A 23,475-nucleotide genomic window follows, 5' to 3' on the forward strand; every position below is an offset into this window, starting at 1 on the left:
ATTCAGATCTGGATTCTAGTTTGCCACTTATCAGTGTCACCATCCAAATTTCAAGGCTCTCTTTCCTTTTCCTTAGAGCACTGCTGAAGATGCTCCTCTACTGCTTCTTCAGTCTGAACCACAAAGAAATTCCCACCGTGTTTTGTCTTCAGCTCTCCTTTCTTTCCATTTTTCTTTCATTTTAAGAGTGATTTTCTGAAGCAATTTTATAATCTTTTTGTCTGATTTCTCTATGGTACACTTCCCTCTGTTTATTTACTGTTTTATTACACTGCTTATGTCTCATTCACCCCTACTGTCTCTAACAGTACGGCTTTTCTAGCTTTGATTTACTGAACTTCCATTTCCACTTTTCCTTTCTTCTTTAATTTTCTCATTCAGAAATCACATTTCAAAATCCTTTTTGGCAGTGAGATGGAGGCGTCATGTACTTGCTGGCTTGCAGATGCTTTCCTCTAAAGTCTAACATCTCTTTCATCCAGCCACTAAAACAAGTTTATTCTGAAGGCAGACTTAGTAGTAGGTACGTGGTTACATACTATATAGTTAAAGCAAAGATATACTTTATTTGGAGAATTTTAAAATAAATTGAGACTTGGTCTCAATTAATAAAAGTGAGACTTGGTCTCACTCTCCTACTTGACTAATTCCTCTACTGCATCTGTATTTTCTGAATTTCAAGTTCCAGTTAGCTAGTTAAGTTTTTAATCTCCTAGCAGTGTAAACTAGGAGAAAAAAAAAAAAAAAAAAAAAAAGAATGTGAATAGAACGGAGTATGAACCTAAGGCAGAAATTCCCTCATGGAAACTTAAAACTGATTAGTGCCACTTTCTACAAGGTTCAGATCAGATGTGATCATCTGGAAAGTAGGTCTTCCAGAATAAATGTCAAGCAGCATGATTACCAAAAAAAGGCAATTGGTATAGATGACTTTAAAGCTTTGCAAAACCTCAGTGTGAGAGGTCCTTATCCCTCCTAGGACCATCCTTTGACAGAAACTGAAGGAGCACAAAATGTGCCAGAGGGAAACACTGATTCCACACAATCGATAATTTTGATTTTCATGCTGTCACAATTCAGTAATAAATTAGGAATCAGAGGATCTACCAAAAGAAGCCAGATGGTTCATTATGAAATACACCAGCTGTCCTTTTCCCTCCAATGTCTCATTTTAAACTGGTGGAAAACGCAGTTACTTTAATCTACTCTGTACAGCCCTATAATAAAAAGCGGCCACCAAAATAAAGGTTGAAATACCAGCTACTCCCTGGATTTATGACTCAGGATGTCACGCAGTGTAGCCACTTTGCAAAGCGGATCACATACCTCCACTGAGGTACCTCTGCTCCCAACACCATACTGGTTGCACATCAATTAATTGTTGTTGTATTATCACTGTATTTATTTCTAACAATGTCAGCAGTGAGCTCTTTGGTTTCCAAGCGCATCCAGTGGTTTTCAAACATGACCCCTGTCTAACTGAGTTTGTAGTGCCAGGGTGGAAAAGCTGCTAGTAAGAACTGGGTCAACACCTATACAGCTGAGCAACCAAGGAAGTCAGTCCAACATGCACATTGTACCTCAGCATAATGAGGCAAGTTAGCACGATTCTCATTACAACTCATGTCAAAGGTGAATGGAAAGCAAAGGCATTTTTAGAGGGAAGTACACATATTGCCTGAGACAAAACTCCTTAGTTCAACAGGCTAGCAATAAACCTATTTCTAAAACAGCCATATATTTGAATAGAAGGCAGGGGGCAAAAAAGTTACTTGAAATCATATCTGTGCTAATATTTTGGGTGCTAACTTCACAAAACCAATACATCAGAACTGTTAAAAAATAATCCTCGGGGCTGTAGAAGTATACTCTCTTGGACATGTTGGACTAAAACCCTTCCCTGTTTGGTTTTATTTGTATTAATTTGGCATATTTTAGGAATGTAACAGACTATGAACATTCTTCAGAGCTCAATCTCAACTATTACACCACAACACAGACAAAATCTTTATGCTAAGGTTTGCTAGAGATAACAAATCTACTCCTCAACCAAGCATGAAGATGTAAGGACTGCAAAAGGAAGCAGTCCAGGGGGACATTTTTAACATTACCTCACCAAAAAATAATAAAAAAAAGACAATTCATTTTCAAGTTAATTGCTTCCAGTTCCCTAGCTCTAATAGAAGACTTAATTCTTGTTGCTAGGTGAGTATATTAACAATGTCTGAAATACAGCCCAGTAAAAATTGTGTAGGATTTGCTCACCTATGCAGCTGTTATTTACGGGTTTCTAGATATCAACCCTTCAAAAACTTTTGGAAGATTGGTCAAACGTATCCGTGTTAGATCTGCAGCTACAGCTTCTCCACACTGGTAATGAAAATGAAGTTGGTTGGGAGGCTAAGAGCAAACACTTGCTCCTCTGGGAGAAGAAAGAAAGAAAAATTTAATGGACTTTGCATAAATGTAGTCACATAAATTCCATTTTCCTTCTTGGAAATTGCCAGTTATCTTTGAATGTACCAGTTATTCGGGGGAAAAAAATATGTTTTTAGGCACCAGGGTTCCCTTTTTACTTTCAGACACTGGGTACCTAGCATTTCTGTGACTGTTTAAGTGTCTAGCATGAAGAAGAAACCAGTGAAACAAAGGAACAGATCAGCAAAAGCTGAATTCAGTCTAAAGCTTAGATATTGTATTGAGGTACACAATTTACAATGCTCAGGAGAAACAAGCATTTATCTTTTTTTCCAAACAAGACAGAATTTTACAATAAAGCTTAAACATCTGCTTGTAGTATTACTAATTCAAATGTTGTTGGAATGTGACAATAATTCATGTTTCCCCTTAAGCTGTTTATTTGATTTTTAAGTTACTTACACTTTAATAACCTGCAGTTTTAATAAACGCTTGACATGGAATTTCCTTAAATAATACGTCTGTGTATTAAATCTCTGCCTCTTATTTCAAGCATTTTTAAAAGAAGGTTAAATTGCTCTGCTTTGTAAGATAATGTTTACACTACCTCTTCTTAGCAATATTTTTAACTGAATGCAGTCTGTTTTTTAACATAATCTGCAGCTGCTTCAAAATGTCCTTTCTGAGGCTCTAGCTCTTTTTTCAAAGGACTTTCATGAAGAATGTATTTAATTAGTATTCATTTCAAGTACAGTTTTTATTCATTTCATAAAAATCTGGTCTGACTAAAATTCTTATTATTGTAAATAACTGACTAGATACTAAATCTTGAAAATGATACTGGAGAGCAGTAAGCTAAATCAAATGCCGTTCTTCAGGTTTTCCTTTAATACTGCTTTTCGGCATATTTTTTTTCCTTTTTTGGCTTGCTACCAAACTTAAAAGACTATGTTACACACATCTGAACCAGAGCAGGTTAGATTTTGCCAGAGCTGAACGTTTTATGTAACAGGAATCCTGCAGCACATTGAGGATGGTAAGTACCGTACAGTCGGCTCCCTTTTATCAGTTTTTTTCTGTCCCAAGGACATGAAGCACTATACTGAGCTGGAGCAAAAACTGACTAAAAAAAATGTATTTTCTGCTTTGGTGAGTTTTAGTTGGCCACTCACTGACTTTTTTGTACTTGAACATGTGTGCAACCTAAGAAGTTTTCAAGCCTGCCTTTTATTTTTTTTTCACTAATTTAGAGGTTTGCCCCCTCTCTCCCTCAAAAAAAAAAAAAAAAAAAGTGTCCCTGACTTTATTAGGATAGTGATGTATTATCTCTACCTGTAGATGGAAATAGAAAGGTAAAACGAGTTGTTTAGCCAGAGTCGCAAGTGGGCCAATGCCAGCTGGTTAGAAATCCAAAGATGCCTTTATTAATTTCAACTCCTCTTTCACATCCACAACACTACTTCTGGAAAGGAGTGACACAGAAAGTTTTATTTCTGGTCCCAGGTCTCACATGAGGGAGCGGTAAGTCAGGGTGACTGCCTCCATTTGATCCGTGAGTGGATAAAGGGCTGTGGCCTAGGAGGAGGCCATTTATGAACACCTGCCATTATGCTGACCGCGTTGCTGGTGTTAAAGTAACGCTTTCCTAAGTTTCAGCATTTATGATTTTCACCGCATTTACCACACAAAAATTCAATCTTTGTACAACATTGCTTTCGTAAGCTAGTTTCTATGTGTTCATGTTCACACACAGTGAATGGTCCTTAAGCTTTGGTGGCCTCCATTTTCACTGGAACTACTCCTGCATTTGAAGCCCAAACACCAGTTTGGGCTGTGTTCTGGCTACACAGTGTTTGAACTATTTTGTTCTGACTTTAGTATCTCCTCAGAAAATACCTTATTTGAAATACAAAGCTTATGTAAGGTGCTGATACAAACACAAGCATGTTCCCTCCCAGTTTTGGAGGGAGTTATTCTGGTGGATGAAAGACCTAAAAAAAAAAAAAAAGGCTGGGCAATGTGGTTTGGGGAGGGAAGGGTGTGTGGGAGGGAAGGGGGGTGATGTCTGTGTGGGCAATGAATGTGTTTTTTTGTGGGGCTACGGGGTTGGTGTTTGTGTTTTTTGGCTGCGTGACTGAGGCCCGGCCGAGCAAGACGCCTGCCGCCATTTGGCAACGCCACCACAACGCCTCGGCAGCTCCAGCCGGCCCCGGAGCGGTACGGGGGAGCGGAGCGAAGCGGCCAGGCCGCCTCCCGGCCCGTCCCCGACGGCGGCCTCGCCCGGCCGCCCAGGGCAGCCCCGGGACGGCTGCGGAGCCTCCCTCACGGGCTCGGTGCGGTGCGGGCAGGCGGCGGCGGCGGCGCCCGGCGAGGCGTCGAGGGACGGCGCGGTGCACTGCGAGCGGGGCGAGGGACACGGGGCTGGGGGGCGGCGGGGGGCGAGAGGCGGGGAGGTGCGGGGCTGCTGCCTCCTCCCTCCCGCTGCTCCCGGAGCCGGGTGGTGGCCGCGGGTGGTGGCCTGTCGCCCCCGCTGAGGTGAGGGCTGAGGCGGGAAGAGGTGGTGCTGGCCTCCGGGTCCGGGGTAGGCGGCGTGCGGGTAGGGGTGCGCAGGTGAGTGGGCTTTGTGGGCTTGGTGGTGGCTTTTTCAGGGCCCTGTGATGCCCCAGTTAAGGTCGGGGAAGGTGGTGACCGGTGGCAAGGTGAAGGTGGCCCGGAGGGTGGCCGCCAGCCTGAGCTGTCTGGGTGCAGGGGTAGGGTGTGAGCCGGGGGAGTTGGCAGGCAAGAAGAGCTCTCACCTGGCACCAGAGAGAAAAGCTGAGCAATCCTTACTGTCCTCTGCCCACCTTGCTGCGCTGTCCGGAGTTTCTCCTGAGCAGCATGCTCTTCTGTTGCCCATGCAGAAGGAGCAAGTCGAGAGCCGTCAGAGACTCCCCGGTAAGAAAAACAAGGGGATCCAGTGCGGGGTGGCATCGCAAAGCAAGAAGGGTGTCGCTGTGCAGATACCAGACGCTGCCCTGTGTGAAGACTGGCGAGCAGCAACCAGGGTGGCAGGAACGTGCTGGGAAAAGATTGGAAGCAGAAGGACGGGACAGGGTCAGCAGCCATCTTTCTCGCGAGTTACCTTGCGGAAGAAATTCTCAGGAGAGACCGGTAGCCCAGAAGGGCTGAACCTCTCAGGCTTCCCAGAGAGTTCGAGGAGCTCAGGAAAAAAACGCAAACGTTCCTATATGGAACTGAAATTGCAAATCCCGACCTCGGAGGAGGAACTTGACAGCACAGAGAGTACTGTTCCCTGTTTGCCAGAAGCAGAGGTGCTGCAGCCTAGAAACAGCGCGTGTAGTACTGAAATTAAAGGCATTGGTTCCTTAATGATACTGAAACTGCAAATCCCAGATCTTAAAAGGAATTTGGGGAACGAGGAATCGGCCTTGTCTGAACCACAACCTTGGGAAGTGGTAGATAACCCAGGGAAGATGAATCCATGTTCTTTAAAAGGTTCAGAAAAGCCCAAGAAAAAAGGAAAGAAATGCTTGAGAAAGAAAACCAGGCCATCTTTGGGGAAATCAAAACTACACAGGCCAAGAAAGAGAGGTGGATCTGCCTTGGTAGAACTCCATAGAAAGCGTCTAGAGTCCAAGAGAGCTGTGAGTCTGAAGAAGAGGGACTCACTGGCGTTACTGCATGCACAGGGTGTAAGCGGCCAAGAACAACCAACAGCCAGAGGAAAGCTGCACAAGCGTTGCGTGATAGAACAGCAGCAGAGCTCAGACCCTCAGAAAGGAGCAGATAGACTGGGGGAAAGTGGTAAGCATTTGTGGAAATACAGGTGGAGAATTTGGGCTTCCAGGACGAGGGGCTGGTGCTGCAGTAAGACCTTGTTAGAAAGTGAAAAATCAGATTTATTTTTTTTCCTGTAGGTTAGTGTATGTGTGGGACAAAGTCCTGCAGGCAGGAAGGGGTGGTCTGTGTCCTATCTCAAAGTGACTGTCAGCATGCAGCTGGTAACCTAGCACTTACCTATGTGCTTCTTGAGCTAGGGACTTTACAGAACTGTGAATACCAGTCTTGGAAGAAATTTTTAGGAAGAGGAGAGGCTTTTGTTGAAAAGCAGTTCTTTAGCACAAAGGAGAGGAGACCACATAAACTGGTGGGGGCAGAAGGGGAAGAGAGAAGGGGCATCAGCAGCAGGCCCTGAGTAAGAATTTTTCTTTACTTGTTTTCTCCTCCAACGTAGTGTACGCGTTTACATGTAGAAGGTAAGGCACAAGCAGCAACAGAGGCAGTAGTTCCAGCAAAGCTAAAATAAAAGATAGTAAATTCGACAGTTTTATGTTATTTGATTATTTTCAAATGTGTATCATGCAGTCATTAGTGCTTGCCTTTGTATAATGCTGGGTTTTGTTGTCAGAACTTTCGGCTTTTTTTGTCGCTATTCTCTGCGAAGTTCTAAAAGATGCAGAAACAAAGATTTCATTTTGGTGTGCTAAGAGAATATTGTATCAAATGAACAATTTTGAAAGAGGATTTTTTAGGAATTCTCATTATTTTCAATGCAGTTGTCTGTAAGGCATTCTTTTTACTTCCAAAATGAGTATATTCAGATGACAAACATTTGCTGTAGGTTATTAATGAATATTTCATCTAGATACCAAATCCTGAAAAATTTGAGATACTAAAATTATGTTTGAAAACTGAGGTCTTATAAAACCAAATTTTACCAATACTTTCTCAAGTTTGTTCTCCATATGAAATTTTCATGTGTACAGTTTACATAATCTGTATGTGCTCTCAAATAAAAAGTAGTATTTTAGAAAAATGCAAGTCCTGGAATTTTCCAGGATTTAATCGGACGATATATCTGAAATAAATTATTGCATTATTATAAACAAGCTTTCCTATTACAGAGAATGTACTATGTAAACAAAAGATTTTAAGGCTGATAGTGCAAACAACATCAGTGTTTCCTTGCCAGACTTGCTCTAATTGGTTTCCACCTGTTTTAAATACACAGCTTCCAATGACCCTGTGACATCTTCAGGTTCTGTTCTTTTTTTTATACATTTTCTAAAGACAATTTGGTACTCTTACGTCTGCTAATAGTGCTCATTAAAAATGAAAAAACAAGATTTGGTGAATTGTAACAAACGTTTCAGTCTTACACAGTGTCATGTTCTTTACTAGCCTTGAATGTTTTTGTCCTCTTTATAAAATAATGCATTAGGGTGTTTTTTTCCCCTTAGTGTATTCTTTAATGAGACTACTTTGTTTTTAAGCAGCAAAGAAAAAATGGAAAAAAAATGAGCAAGACTCAGGTACGCAGGCTGTGAAGAATTGTAAGGCAAATCTAACTAAGTCAGAAGATCTCGATGAAAAGGAACCTTGCTACTCTGAATCTCCTACAGTTGCTGCTTTAGGTGGGACTCAAAACAAGAGTTTTCTTTGTCATCCTGAAGCAAAAAGGTCTGTTATACAGCTTAAAAAAAGGAAAGCCAGAATTGATTGTATCGCGAGCTTGCAAAGTTTGAGTGTAACTACAGCAAAAAAAGTGATAAATAAATCTGCAAAACGTGTTGCTGACCACTGCAGAAACACCCTAAAGCATTGCAACAGCTTGCTCTGCGTAACAAGAAAGAATCCAGTTGTGAGATTAGAGGCTTGTAGTTACGTCAACACATTTGTAAAATCTTTACTTGATGGAACTGCCAGCACTTTTAAATTAAGTAGATTCTTCCATTTAGCCCAGCATAAGAGAAAATCTGCTTGTCCTGACAGTACAGTAGAACAGAGTGAGTTGAATTGCAGCACTAATACAATGCAAAAAGAAAGCTCACCTATAAAAAGTAGTTTATTGTTTAATGAAGTGAAATCTCAACATAAAAAAGGGTATTTTTCATGCCATCAGAGTCAAAGCAATAAGTTTTTAAGTGAAAAAAAATCGAATATTGGTAGAAAGCGTGCAAAAAAGATGAAAATCAGTGAGATGTCAGCCGTGCAGAATGTTTTCACGAATGGGGCTAATGAATGCACTAAGTGTGAATTAAAGACAGAAGTTGCCACATCAAGCTCCTCTGCTGTCTTGGGACTAAACCATAAAGAAATGGCTCTGTCAGATTCATGGGATTGTACAGATGATCTTCATACAGGAAACAATACTCGTGAAGCACAAGAGGCATCAGCACAGAGGAAGAATAGTACCAAATCACTTGCATTTGAAGGTGGCTTTAAGAAGACATCTAAGCTCTCAGTAGTAGCAAAAGGAGAAGCTTCAAGCTGTGAGGCACCACAATGGCACTCTGCTACCTCGGGTAGTCTGAGAGCACTAACTCAGGCCCGTGGTGTTTCTGATTGTCACAAAAGCACGACAGGTGGAAAACTGAATAAAGTTAATAGGAAACTGCGTCAGTTTACCTGTCAAAGAACAGTACCTATGACTGGTAAAAATGTTTGGCCTCGTGAATCTTGTGCCAGGACTTCTGAATGGGTTCCTAAAAATCACTGGTCCCTCTCAGAAGGAAAAAGACTTCTAAGTCAAGTCTTCGAGGAATCCTCTGATAAAAGCAGCCTCAAGGCTGTAGGAAACAGTGCTGTGACAGAAAATTCAGGGCAGTTGGATTTAAGTACATCATTGGCAGAAGTTAAGGAACGTGCACATAATGCAGTGGATCTAAATGCCAAATGCCTGACTTCAGTTGAAACATCAGAATCCTCTTCTATGGATATTGATGAGACTTGTGGAATGAGCAATGAAAATGTGGAATCACCAGTTAATATGGTTACAAGTGCTGTGGCTTTTAACCCTGATGATATGCAAGAAGTTAAAGCAACCTCAAATTTTACAGCAAAACCAAAAAATAAAAACAAAGGAGCTGTAACAAAGAGAAGCCCATCTGTGACAGTCCAGAATAACACATCTACAAGTAACAAAAGCAGAATAAACTTAAGCCGTAAGGCATCAGTTGTGAACCAGACGCTTTCTGATGTAAAACTAATGAAAGCATTAAACACCGGAAACCTGACGAATTTCAGAATTCCTTTACGCAGAAACAAATCCGAATCCAGGAAATTGGAATGTGTCAGTTCATCAGAAAGAAAAACCTGTAGCCCACTAGAGCTCCTGGATAGCTCTAGTGTTTCGCAAAGGCAGAAAAAAAATGAGGAGACTTCGGTAAATTCTGAGCAGCAGCCCCTTCCTGTAGTTAGTGATGCTACATCTGCAGCTTCCATGAAGGAAAATGCTGGTAAGATCAACGGTAAGGACTTGCATCATGATGGCTCTGAAACCCTTTCGAATGAGATGCCCACGCTCCCTGAACATGCCTCCTTACATCCGTGTCCTGCTCCTGAGAGGCAGCTGGAGTCATCTCCATGTGGCTTCAGCGCTGCTCAATGTGTATGGAAGTCAAATTTTCCTGAGCATTCGGGGAATGCAGTTGACCATCCCGTTGCATTAGAAATACGTGGTGGTGGCAAATCAAGAGTGAATCGTTCACAGCCCAAAGGTGATTTTTTTCCAGATATTCTTGAAGCTTACAAAGAAGATGTTCTTGTCATTGATGTGATTCAGGATGACCCTGATCTTTTTGGAACCAATGACGACGAGGAGCTTACACTCACAGCCTGTGAAAATTGGCCCATGAAGACATCCTGTAGTAGCATCTTCATTAAAGAAGAGAAGCAGAATCTTAAGCCTGAGTATGCTGTTATTCCAGAAAATAGAGGTTCAGTAAATGCTAATTTTAGGTATGCTTATCATTCTTTTCGATGACAACAATCCCAATTACTTTGATCACATATCAGTATACTTTGGTTGTAGTTGTCAGACTTCCTTAGAGAATTTGGCTAGTATCTGGGCTGGCTTTAAGCATCAAAGTTTGATTTGAGATATGGTAGGATTCTGTGTGCAGATAAACTATGCTGTGGTTTCCTGGTAAGAACAAGGATAAATCCAAAATGGAAGAAAAGCCTAGTCCTCAAGAATTGGTCTCGATGATGTGAAATATGAAAGTATAAGGAAAGCTAATTATTAAGAGTAATATTCTTAGTAAACAACAATATTTTAAAGTATCTGGCTTAAGCAGTATCCCTTTGAGGGTAGTTTTTTAGTTGTGAAATGGTACGATACTTAGAAATACGTCTTGCTTTTCCAGGTGTAGCTAATACTTTTGCTGTCTGTGTATGAGTTAGTGGCTGTCTCTGCAGCAGCCTTCCATTCTGTCTTTCTCCTTCCCCACTTCTCTTCTACCCCCGGACATGTGAATAGCTTTCACATCTGTAATTTGGCTAACACGTTTTGGATGTTTATAAGCCTGCGCCGTCATTCAGCAGAAGCCTAGTATACATTATCAGGCATTCATTTTTTTTTCTGGGTTTTGAGGTGATAATAAAAGTCACTGAAGGGGGGAGCACTTTAAAGTAGCCACAAGCTTTTATAAAACAAGCAGTAGTCTCTTGTGGAATAGATGAACTTGTCAACTCACTAGTCCATTTTCTTTTCTCTAAGCTCTGATACCTCTGTTTGATAAATGAGTTTTGAGTTTGAATTTTTTATCTTAAAGAGAAAGCCAAAATTGAGAAAGCAACTGCATGAGATTTTTCTTCTGAAGATAAGGGTTTTTTTGTTGTTGTTGTTTTAATTGGATGGTGTTTGATTTTCTTCCTTGGCACTTTGTGGGTTGTTTTACATTATCTTCATTTTAAATAAAAAATGTAATTATTTTCAAAGTTGCACCATCTTATAACAGCATTCATTTTTTGTCTCTTTGCTCTCCTTTCCCTCCTTTATCCTTTCCCTGTCATTAAACTTGCGTGAGAGAGGACAGGAATCTTCTTCAATGTGCTGAGCAGGTTTTAGACATGAGAATATATATATTTTTAAAAAATAGAATAATACTTTTTACTAAAAAAAAAAACCCTCTGAAGAACAGAGCTCAAAAGACAGGTCTTTAGTAGGAGCACCAGTCTTCTTAGGAAACAATTAGGCTGTAGCATACTGAATTTGTTAGAATGAGCATTCATTTTCTGTTTTTGTATAGTGTATATTATATCTTAAACATGCTGTATATAGCAGAATGAGTGGTTTCTATATATTGCCCCTGGGTAATAATGGCTGTTCAGAGATGGACAGAGTTTCCAACTGACTGTGTCCAGACAGCTCTTGCACAGAGTGGAAGACCAGACCTTCCGAGCCCTTTCCTACCATAACCAACATGTGGGTGTAAAGTTTGCTATTTGTACAGTACTAACTGAAGATTTATTGGGCCTTGTCAATAGTTTACAGGGAGGATAAATATTCCCTTTACTAAGTAATGACATTGAGTTGGAGTAACATTATCAAACCATAAGATGAAGACTGAACTTGCTTGAAACCAGATTTCAACTTTCTACCTCATATCTGTAGAATTTGTGTGCCATTGCCAAGGAAAATTGAAATGCACGGTTCTGATTTCTTAGAATTTCTCTTTAATTTGCTTAAGAAGCCGGCAAAATCAGCTGTTGTTGCTTTGTACCCGCCATAAGTTGACGCAAAGATCATTAGGAGGTTCCTGACTGTAGTTGGTAACAGTCAAGAACATACTAATGAACTGAATAGGAGAAAATTAAAACAAGGCAGTAGACCTTCCGAGAGCTTTCTGAGACAGCTTAGATACCACCAGGTTTGATGGTGAGAGTGGCCAGTTCATGCTGTCATTTTTTATTTTGATGGCATTTACCTGATAATACCGTGACTTCAATTTTATCTGCCCAACCAAAAAAAGTGATTAAGCTGTTTATATCATTATTCTGTTTATATCGTACTACATATTTTAAAACAAAATGCTGTTTCTGTCCATGGCGTTTCCTTAGGAATATCCTGGTATTGTATGTGTTTCATTGTTGGCTTCTTACTTTATGCATACTCAATTTTGCTTTGCAGCAACATTAGTTTGGAAAGCTGCTTCCATCTGTCTGCATAGAGCAGTGAGTCAGAACTGCACTGTCATCAGCCATCTCGAGCTCATGTCAGCTCTAGTATATGCATATTTTGCTTCGTGTTTGGTTAATACTAACCATTACACTCCACAAAAATACAATCGAAATGATCTTAACCAGAACAGAGGTGCAAGGTCTTGATGCTTGCAGGTGGTGGTTGTTGCTAACCGTTTTCTTTACCTGTATCAGAACATAGCTTTTGCTCTGATTTCCCTTCAGACTGATAAGAACAGGCAGATGATGAGAGAAAGGATCTGGATCTTTGCTAAAATTGTTTCAGTGCTTGTGTATGGGGATGGACTTCAGTAGATTAATTTTTGTGTGATGGTGTTTTGCTCTGTAGATACAGAAAGTAAGAGCAGTATGTCTGCTAGCAGCAGGTTATTCTGAAAGTACATGGCTAGGTTGTTAAAGCTTTTTAAATTGTGTTGAGTAATACTTAGAAGTTTAATAGTATTAAAATTGTAATTGGAAAGGACACCGTTGGTGCATTCATTTGTGCTCTTCCTCCAAACACAAAAATCTGAGATCTAGCGGCTCAGAGCCAGAAGATCTGGTGGCTACCTTTGGAAGAGCATCAGCAGCCAGCCATTCTTGCTCTGAGGACACAAGCATTTTATTGTTTTCCTTTCAGATAAAATCTATAAACTTTAATCCCTTTTCAAATGCAAAACAACAAACTGAACAACACTCTGGTTCGTGTAACTTGTTCTGTAAAGAGAGATTTGTTTAAACTTGATCATCAACAGCATACAAGAGCATCCTGCATTCACTACTCAAAAAAATCCTAACGTGATCAGTCTGTTTCCATTTCCGAACTCAAAAATGCTTTGACTTCTGCAGGTTCTGTCAGTGCTCCCAGATTTATCAGGCTGGTGAGCAGCACCCAAGTGTTGTAATAAATGTAGCTTTCTGTAGATGTTTGAGGCACTTTCTTTGCAAGAACTTGAAAAGTGGTTCTCATAAATATTTCAGACTACACAGCAGAATCTGGTAAGGATTTGGACATGGCATTTGACCTGAACATGAAGATTTCAGTCTCTTTATGTTGTTACATATTTTCCATTTTAAAAAGCCTGTATGAAGATGACAGCTTTCTGGAAATGTCTGCACTGCGATTTTACAAAAAAAAAAAAAAGTCAATTGTAGGCGAAATCACTCAAGCTCTTCATTTCATAGAAATGTATGGCCATGTAGGAGAGAGATGAAATAAGCCTGCCGAGAGCCTGCTTCTAGTAAAAATCCACCTTACCTCTGCAGACTTGCTGTAACTTGATTAAACTCTGTTTCGTAGTATTTCTAATAGACCTACATAGGTGTCTGCGCCTGCATATCGGGTAGTTCAAAGTTACACATCCTGGGAAGCTTTCGTTTCCATTAGGTTCTTGCAAATTTCCATTGTTCCATTTTACTGGGTAGCTTGCTGCTGTTATACTTGGTCTCATTCACCAGGTACAAGCTTCCAAAATCTGTGATGATGACTTTGTTGTTTTATTTATTCTATATATGATTTTTAATTTATTTTTACCTTCTGCGTAAATACAAGATATTCTTCTAACTTATCTTTAAATAGGTGAACTAAGTAACTTTCCGTAAACCTTTTTCTTACTGTTTTTGGGATTCGTTGTTATGCAAAGTGTCTTGAATGTAAAATTGCTATAAATCGCATTTTATAGATACTTATGAATTGGTTTATTAGCCCAGTATTTCCATAATTTGCTGTATAGAGAAGATTCTCTTTTTCCCTGATTCAAGCAAAGGGGAAATGAGATGATGAGCTTTTACTAGGAAATTTGGATTTTGAAATGTCTTGTTTTTACTTGACATGTCTAGGTGTATGTCTGTAGCAATGGACATAGGATAGCCAAAAGAGGTTTAAGAACATTCTGATGAGGATAGCGTATTGTAAGTAAGGATTCTGTCTGTAGCTAAAAGTATTACTGAAAACTTTAATTTTACAGAACTGGTTAGATTAATTCTCTTTTTGCAAGATGGAGATCTTAAATGTACTTTTTGTTCAAAACAGAGACGTTACCGTACAGGAATCTGGAATGTTGAATCATGCTGAAAATTCAGAGGATTTGGCAATAAAAGGTAAGCGTCTGAGAAAGGAACCACAAAGATGTTCAGTGGGAAAATCTAGGATCTTTGCTCTCCATATAAAATGAGAACTTGTCAGTTAATAGTGTCTTCTTGTAACAGTGATTTATTTCCTAATTATGTAAAGTGCACGTCTTTTGAGATGGTACAAACCTCTTACAGAAAACATGTCTTTCCCTGTAGTTCTTGTCTGTTGATAGTACTGTCTTTTTTCTGTCCTTTTATTTTTTCTGTCTTTTTTTTTCTGTCTTTTGACATCTCTGGCACTTCAGGAAAGGAACTCTGTTAGTTGATGAGACAATAATAAGACATTAAGTGTTTTTATATTAATGTGTTATATTCATGTAGAAAGAGTGAGTGGTTGGAGCAGAAGTAGCATCTTGGAGAAAAAGGATTGAATTTCCTTGTGGGAATAGTGAGCATTTGTGGGAGGAATGGTTTCAAGCTTCAGTGATCAGAAGGCAAAATAAATGGTAATGGGGTTGTAAGAGCTCAGATACCAAGACCGCTGAGGTGCAGTAGGTAGCAAGTGTACAGCTAAGCCTGTTCTTACATAAAGGGCCAGAGGATGGAGCATGGCACCTGCACTACTGACGTGTTTGAACCCAAACCTGGAATCCAGTCTTGTAATCTTTAGTAACTTCTACTTTGCATAATCTGGTTGTTGTTTTATATCATATTCTAATGAAATTAGAGGCCAGAAGTCTATGGGTCTTCTTCTGGGGCTTAAAATAGAGAAAAAGGTTTAAGCAGCTCGTTCTTCACAGGTCTGAGTAAGTTAGGATCCAATCGCACACTTAAGTTACCACATGCATATTGATCTGTCCTTGATGATTTTTGACTGTAACTTTTTAAAAAGATAAATGACCTGATGATGATACAGACACCGGTGACTATGTGATATGATGAAATACTGAATTTCTTTTATTGTGCTTAAAGAACCACTTCAGAGAGCTGCAGTTAGGTGGTCTTTTCATTTCCTGTGGCACTTAACAAAAGGTGCTGAAATTCCCTTGCACTGAATTCTCATTGAGTTTACTGTATCACAGGAATTTGATTTTTTTTCAGAGCTATCTGTATTTACTGCTGAGTTACATCATGTCATTATGATTAGCTTAGCCTCTTCTCCAGCAGAGACTTAAGTCTTTATTTGCATAGCAAATTAACATACATGTCTTTGGCTGTGTTTTAATAATAAATCGTAACTGAATTTATTTTTAAAATATTGAATTCAATGTGATATAAATAAACCTGTTACACTGTTCTACAGGGACTACTGCAGAACATACAGCTTGGTTGGAATTTTAATTGCAGATTTAGTTTAATGTTTATTTGAAAGGGTTTGTGCTTTAAAGTGAAATAATTTTACATGTAAATTCTGCATTTAGGAAGTCCTAAAAGCTCTTAAATGTCATAGGTTGTAAGTCTTTGTAATATCTAGGAAATAAAAAGTTTTGTTGTCTTGTAGTATGGGAAACATAAAGTAATGTGTTTGTACGTTTTCAGCTACAGATATTAAAACCCATAATTCATCCAGTAGAAACAGTCCTTTGCGAGGTGTTACTGAGGACTCTTTTGAAGATGGGCAACTGAGAAAGCAAGATGGATTTCTAAAGAGCTTTGAAATTAATGAAAAGGTACCGAGAAATCATTCTTTCTGTTGCTGAATAGTTTAAGAAATGGTAATTCATGTGTTTGGATAGTTTTCATTGCTAAGTTTTAAATTCCTGTAATTAAAAGATATTACATCCAGAGTTTTACAATTACTGTATGCCGTTGACATTTTAAGTTTTGCTTGATGGAACTTGTTTTTTGTTTTTAACATGACATCAGTAATTTATCTACAAATTTGAAATGAAACAAGATACTGTCATCTCACTTGTTAAGATAATTCTCTTTTACCAGTTGTATGAAAAATACTGTTTCAATGGACACACAAGAGCACTACTGTGCATATGTAATGTTTTTAGATAACATACCTAGTAAAAGTAGGTGTCAAGTATTTCTCACCGCACAGCCGCAGGAGGAAGGATGGCATTTGAACCCTGGGGAGCTGCACAGCCATCCTGCCTCCAAGGAGGAGCATTATGTGACTGATCACTTGGGCAGAAGTGCCATGACAGTAACATACTGATTTCCTTGCAATTCTGAGGAGAATGTTAAGCAATTTTCATGCTCAACAACTTTATTTGACCTTTCTGCTCTCTCACCTCCTTCCTCAAGATAATAAGTCCAGGTATTTTAAGCGTTGCTAAAGTTTTATGCTGTTTACCTATTTGATAATGGATTGGAATTTATATTTCACTGCCACTCAGATGTAGGTGCTGATAGTGTCTACTGTTTTCCATTACATCTGGAGTGGATAATGGTTTTAACTGGGTAAGTTAAACTACAAAGTTCAGATGGCTAAAAATTGGTAAGTGCAATTATGAGGTGATAGAACAGTAAGGAATGGGTTTCCCTGGCAAAAACGATTTTTAAAAGCAGAATAGAAGCATTTCCTTCAGCAAATGGAATTGGTGCTTCTAACATGTGATTCATAAAGTGAACGGCACTCTTTTGTCCCCAGCGTGTTAGAGAGGATGAAAGGGTATGTCAAATTGTGTAGGTTGCTGGAGAAGCAGTACTTGCTGCAGTATTGCCAGGCCAATCCCCAGATGGGCTTCTTCGTGGTGTTGTGGCTTTATAAAATCAGCGTCCTAATATGTGTGCTTTTCTGTGCCGTGTTGGACAACAATAAATATCTACAACTAATCTCACCCAAACCTCAATCTTAACCAAAGTTAAGCCATAAAGTACATTTTAAATATCTTCACAGTTCAGGTTTGCAGATGGAGTGACTGCTCTTGAACCGGAAGAAAAAGGTGAAGCAGAAAAAAGGTAAATATACCGTGTCCTTCAAGTAACCTGTGATGTTCGCCAGTCACTTCACAAATGAAAGGTGACGTTTTTGCCAAAGCACCATTGGCATTTTAATTCTCTTTTTCTGTTATATTATGACTGATTTAAAAAAAAAAGTGTCAAATAGTATAATTCATAGTGGTAAGTACAAGAAGAATATAGCCATATTGCAGTAGTAGCCTAACAGACAACAGTTGGTATTTTGTCTTCTGACTGGTGACTAAATATAGCCACTTTATACCGGCGTCTCACCTGTGTTGGCATCTCGATATAAATACAATGTAAGATAGATTTCCAGCCACAATAGCATTTACTAGAACATAAAAGAAACTCTCAGCTTTCTTTTCTGCCTCTTGGGACTTTATAAATTCATGAGGCGATTTAAAGATTTCATTCAAATTCAGACTGACAAATATTTGAGCAGCAGTAGAAAAAGGCTCTTAAAAAAATGGCATGTGGAGTTAAGCATGTGCTTAACTGCTATGCTGGCTTCAAGCTGTGCTTACTTCGTTTATTGTACTTCCAACCTGAAGCGTCAAAGTAATACGCTTCCATTCAACCTCAGCCCAAAAACAAAGCAGAAGACAACTTTGTGGAAAAAATAAACTTAACTAATGGAATACTCAAGTAAATAAAAGATAAAGTGAGTCATAGACATTCAGAGTCATTTTCACAATAGTCAAGAAAGTTTAGCTGGCATAAAAGAGGGTACTGCTTTTTTCCAGTACCAGTCACGTTTCTGTGACAGACTTGAAGTGTACCAAAAGTACATTATACACAGAATATTATGTCTTTTCTTTAATCGGCTAGAAGCTTCAAGCTCTTCTTCCTGTTAAAAGTATTTTAGGTTTACTATATGCCATAAATGGCTTTTCATGCTACAGAAAAAATAGATTATGCTGGATAAAAATATTTGTGCAAGTTGTAGCACATTAATTCACGTCTTTCCTTAACAGAGCATTAGAGCTGAGATAAACTTCCTTAGTTGAAACACAGCACTCTGTGCTTAACTCCAGTCCTTCATTCGGAGTAAAACTCTTCTCTAGTCTTACTCAAAAATGTTACTATTGCAAAGTTTCACCTAGAAGAAGACATGGTTACTGTCCCTTTTTAGCAAACTCTGGCTCTAGTGATGATGTCAGTTAAAAAAATGATTTGGTTGTTCAGCTATATAGTTTAGAGTTCTTGGCTGAATTGTGTAGTTTGACATCTAGATTAAAAAGCAATCTGAGATTGTTATCCTGAAGGTAGGCTGTTACGAAAATCCTGATGTATCACATCTGAGGCTGGTGTGGTGAAGAAGCATAAAAAATTTTTTACATGGTAACTTGAAAATTCTGGGTGATGAGATCCACAGATTTTTTTTCCTCTGAGGACTAATGCAGTATATTGACTGGAATAAAAGTAAAGATAGATATTAATGAATTTAGGCTTATTCTATGGAATTTATTCCTCTCTGCATTAGCATTTTTGCTTCAAACTGTATTAAAAACAGTCTGCAGTTTCGGAAAGGTTTATCCTTGCTATAAGAAGTAATAAATAGCTAGAATGTGCTTCTCGTAGGGGATAGCAAGACTATTGCTTTCTCCAAACAGCAAGCATGCTGAATTGTTGTTCATACTGAACCCAGATTCTTAATTGAAGGGAAGAAGATCTGCTAAAAGGGGATTTATTATAATAGCCCCTTAATAAAGTTGTTGGGACTGCTAGCCATTTAAATATACAGTGAGTTTTTAAGTGTTGCTTTAATTTTTGCAGAAATTCTCATCTTTTATATACTTAATCCCCCTTTATAGGTATTTAGTATATGAGAGAAGCACATGTTTAATTTGGCTAACCAAATGTTTGTTTTTTAACACTCAACAGTGACTGTAAATACACAGACCTTATGAACTGTGAGCTGCTCTCAAGACTGCCACTGCATGTCCCGAACGTAAATGTCCCCAGTGAAAGTACAGTGCTGAAACCCTGGAAGAACGGTATCATATGCTGTATTAGTGAACCCTCCAGAATTTATTCTTACGTGTGTGTTACCTGCCTATAAAGCCATAAGGATTTTCTTCAATTCCTGAAGTCATTGGCTGAAATTTGTTTTATTTTTATACATGGAAGCAAAAATAAACACGCTCATGTAAAAGGCTAGGTTTTTGTTTGTTTAGGTTTGTTTTCTTGATTCTTGTTCTGGATTTTTTAGCAGATTCCTATTTGGTTGGATGAAATATCATTCATTTTATATTATTATTTATAGCTCTCAAATACTTTAATGGTACAATAATGTCTGCATTCTTAGTATTTTGACAGCTTGTGTTTGAACCATGTTTTTAGCAAATAACTTATTTTTCTTTATTTGTGGTCGGAGAATGTGACAACAGGTTTTCTTGATTGATTGTTATCTGTCAGCAATGCTTGGCAAAGGAATTTGCCCACCTTGCCGAAGATCAGAAATTTCTTATGTATGCCAACTCAAACGTTTGTGAAGCATTTGCTAAAGTGCATCAAGGAAATGATCTAGATTTAATAAGCAGCACTTCATTTTGACCTGGTATATTTCACAACTGGGACAGGTACCGCTGAAGTGTCTCTGCTACCAGAGAAATCATAACGTAATGGAACTGTAGTCATAGCTTCCTTATCTTTTTCCCTGCACATGAGAACTCTGATGTTTAGCCTTACATAAATGCATAGTTTTATTTGGCAAACGAGATAGAGAAAAACCAGGACTTGATTACTTATCGATAGATAGTCATTCTGTTCCTTTGCAACAGCTGTTTTGGGAACTGATGTTTTTAGAATGATTGGTTAATGTGGATGTTTATAAATGCGGATTTTCTGAATTGAGATCAGTGGCAGACGTTCTTGCTTTATTTCAGATTATACTGTCAGTCGGAGTTTGTAGAACAATTTTATCATCACATCACTTAACAGTATTTTTAGGAAGTGCAAGAAACATAACTGCTATAAAAAGCAGCAGTGAAATATGTCTCCAGACTACAGTGGTTTAAAATTGCTCATGTCTTTGGCCTTAAAAGTGTACTCATATTCTGAAGAGTTCTTGTAATCCTTCTTAGTATCAGTTGAAATGGTTACTAAAGCAAGAGCTTCTGTGCTGGGAGAGAGTAAAACAGCCCTTTTCTCCCCAAGAACAGTGCGGGTAGGATCAAGCTGCTTCACTTTCTAGTGCCTGCTCCCCTATGAAATTGGCTTATGGTGGCAGGGAGAGTACAAACTCTTGTTGAAAGGACCTGGCCAGAAACTCTAGGCTGCGGGGACAGCAAGAATCTAGAGGAAAGGCTTCCGAGCTGAAGTTCACCGTGGCATTTTTCTGCAGCTGCTGGCTGTTTTCTCAGTCTTGTTCCTGTCACTAAATCCGTCCCTTCCTAAATTTACTAAATTCCCCATCATCACTGCACAGAATCGTGCAGCCATGGTAGTACTTAACATTTACATATTACATTGTTCTATTTCCACTTCCCATCCTGCGATGGCCCTGTCTGTGTAGAATGACATACCAATGAAGAGCCTAGCGCAGACCTCTACTAGAATGTGCCTCTTTATTGGACGTTCTTTATTTAAACTGTAGTTTTTCAGAAAGCACTGAGCACCCTGCCTTTTGAATAACCAGTTCTTTCAAGATGCCAGATGGGCACCGTAGAAAGCAAGGCATTCAAAAGCTCTTACTTCTCTTTAAATGTGAAGTTTAAGAAATTGAACTCTTATCCTCTATTAACATTATTCATTCTTCAGAAAAAGAAATCTCCATTATCGGCAGAAATTAAAGATCTAAACTCAAGTTTCATGTTTAAGAAACCAGTTACTTCCACTGGGCTTGAGCTTGATATTGCAGTGCTTGAAACATACAGATTATGAAAGGTTTTATTTCAATTCGGAAAATAGTTTAAACTTTTTGTTAGTGATGTGGCAGTGCAAAGATTACTGGTAAAGTCGTCATTTTTTTTCCTTTTGAAATTAAAACTTCTGGATATTTTCATTCCATTTCTTTTCTCATCTCTGTAAGTTAGATAAGAAACCTTGCATAACGTTGTGAAGTTTAATTGTGAATGTTTGCTATTAAGCCCTTACTCTTGAAGTTTGTTTAAAGTCTCAGTTTCAGGATAACTAAGAAAAGTACAAGTTACATTACTTGTTTTAGATTGTATTAATCAAATTTTCATTAATCATTGCCATGACTTGACAGATTTCTAAATATAAGGGAAAATAAGATAAATGAGAATGGTTTCAGTATGACTCATTTTATTACATGATCCATTTATTGTCTTCATCCTAATTTTTAGATCATACATTTTCAGAAAAAGGCCTTTCACTGCCATTGCAAAACCATGGAGATTCTGAGCCATGGACGACAGACAAAAATGCAAAAGTGAGTTGCAGAATCTGTGGTGATTTCTGATACTTTGGCACTAAATTTGTTACGGATGTTGAGATAATTCTCCACATGTCCAGTAAGAAATTAACAAACCTGTTAGATTTATGTTTCTGCTCCTCTAAAAATGTTATGAGTAAATAGAATTTCTGAGAACAAAACCAGTGATTTGTTCACAGTGGAGCTTCGATGATTTCTGTTTCCAGCTTAAACAAAAATGAATAATGCTTTTTGTTTTACTGTTTTTGTAGATGTGAAAAGCAGACAAAGTTTTGTATGTTTAGGAGAGACTGCATTATCCATTATGCTGGGCACTGAAAAGGGTAAAGGAATCTGACCCACCCAGAATTGTCATCTTGTTATCCAGACCCATACAGTGCAGTAGTTTGTCATCTTTCTTCTTCTAACATTTCGATATTTTGAAATTCTCAAAAAAAAAAAAAAGAGCACGTGTGCTTTCAAAAATATATATATTTTTTTCTGCTTGTTTTAATTTTATTTTTAGGCTTCTCATTCAGTCCAGCAGATCCTGGGGATGATTGATTTGCCCCGTAGATATTGCAGATACTATTTCATGACTTTGCGTGGCTGTGAAAGGGCAAAATGTTGGTTTCGGCATGTTCCTGAACAAAGACATGAAAAGGTAAAGAGATTTATTGAAGAAAGAAGCAGACTGTAAATGTGAACACTTTTTAAAGCCAAAAAACATCTCCTGTGTTCATTTATATATTGAGAGAGAGTAAATGTCAGAGATCGGTGGATCAAAAGATGTTCAGAAGATCTTCTGAAGTTCTATTAAAAATATGCTAGAATTTTGAACTTGCAGACTTTCTGAGTGCAAACATCAACAAAAGAGCAAGAATTAGGCCATACTGATGTGGAGTGGTAGGATGGGGAGGTTCTGAGAAATTTCCATGCCAAGCATCAGACACCTGTAAGCAAACACAGACTTTGTATAAGTTCTTAAAATCAAAAGCCATATATGATATATTACTTTGTGCAAGTTTTGTGGAATGGGTGCTTGTCTGTTTAAAGATGCTGTGATCTCCTCCAGTGGAGCAGAAGTTCCCATATTTGCAAGCAATACTACTTTTCTGGTGGGGGGCAAAGTAGATGTGTTTTCAAACCCCCTAACAAGTTCTTCTTCCAAGAACTGTGCAAGGCAAGCTCGTTGTGCTGTCACGTAATAAGATTTTGGCATTAGCTGAGACTTTGGTGGTTATGTAAGTCACTTAGAAAGAAATGAAACATTAAAACAACTAACAAATGCCTAAACTTGTCCTCATCAGGTCTTATGAGATTATTTCTTATCTAGTTGATATGAGTTAGAATTTTATCATTAGCGTCCTTAAGTAAGAAATAACAAAATAAGCATGTAAAAAATAATTTGGTGTGTTTTTCATTGAACCTGATAGAGGCAAATAATATAAAAAATAATAAATTAATTAATTAATTAAATGTACTGTGTCAGAACTTTAAAAATAAGTCCCTGTAATTGGGTGTTATTTTTCTTGATGTTGTTTCCTTCCTTTTTATGTTTTGAAAAAAGCTGCCTTTTTTTCTGATGCTTTGCAACCTCTTTGAAAGTTTATATGACAGCTTAAAAATACTAAGATCATTTGAAAATAATTCTTTATGGTATGTTTTCCTTTTGCCTCAGTTGTGAAATGTTTTTGGCAGGCTGTGTTGAATATCAGTGATTTTCA

At 38.5% G+C, this 23,475-nt stretch overlaps 1 protein-coding gene across 5 annotated transcripts in view; it reads left to right on the forward strand.

The window, feature by feature from the left end:
- The first annotated feature begins 3,143 nt into the window (after positions 1-3,143).
- Positions 3,144-23,475, forward strand: part of TOPAZ1 (testis and ovary specific TOPAZ 1) — a 39,996-nt gene continuing 19,664 nt past the window's right edge. For 2 of the 5 annotated variants that reach the window (XR_014580431.1, XM_083825904.1), the window contains exons 1-8: positions 5,036-6,222; positions 7,692-10,158; positions 14,414-14,481; positions 15,994-16,124; positions 17,306-17,367; positions 19,255-19,367; positions 21,681-21,766; positions 22,275-22,412. Coding sequence is in view for 4 of the 5 variants with exons in the window: in XM_083825904.1 (XP_083682030.1) it covers positions 5,076-6,222; positions 7,692-10,158; positions 14,414-14,481; positions 15,994-16,124; positions 17,306-17,367; positions 19,255-19,367; positions 21,681-21,766; positions 22,275-22,412 (4,212 nt within the window). In the remaining variant the exon portion in view is untranslated. Of the gene's footprint in view, positions 4,636-5,035; positions 6,223-7,691; positions 10,159-14,413; positions 14,482-15,993; positions 16,125-17,305; positions 17,368-19,254; positions 19,368-21,680; positions 21,767-22,274; positions 22,413-23,475 lie in introns of those variants that run through there. The other 3 variants (XM_083825907.1, XM_083825906.1, XM_083825905.1) reach the window with 3 other exon arrangements.

Source organism: Anser anser (assembly GCF_964211835.1).
Source record: "Anser anser genome assembly, chromosome: 2".
Lineage (NCBI taxonomy): Eukaryota > Metazoa > Chordata > Aves > Anseriformes > Anatidae > Anser > Anser anser.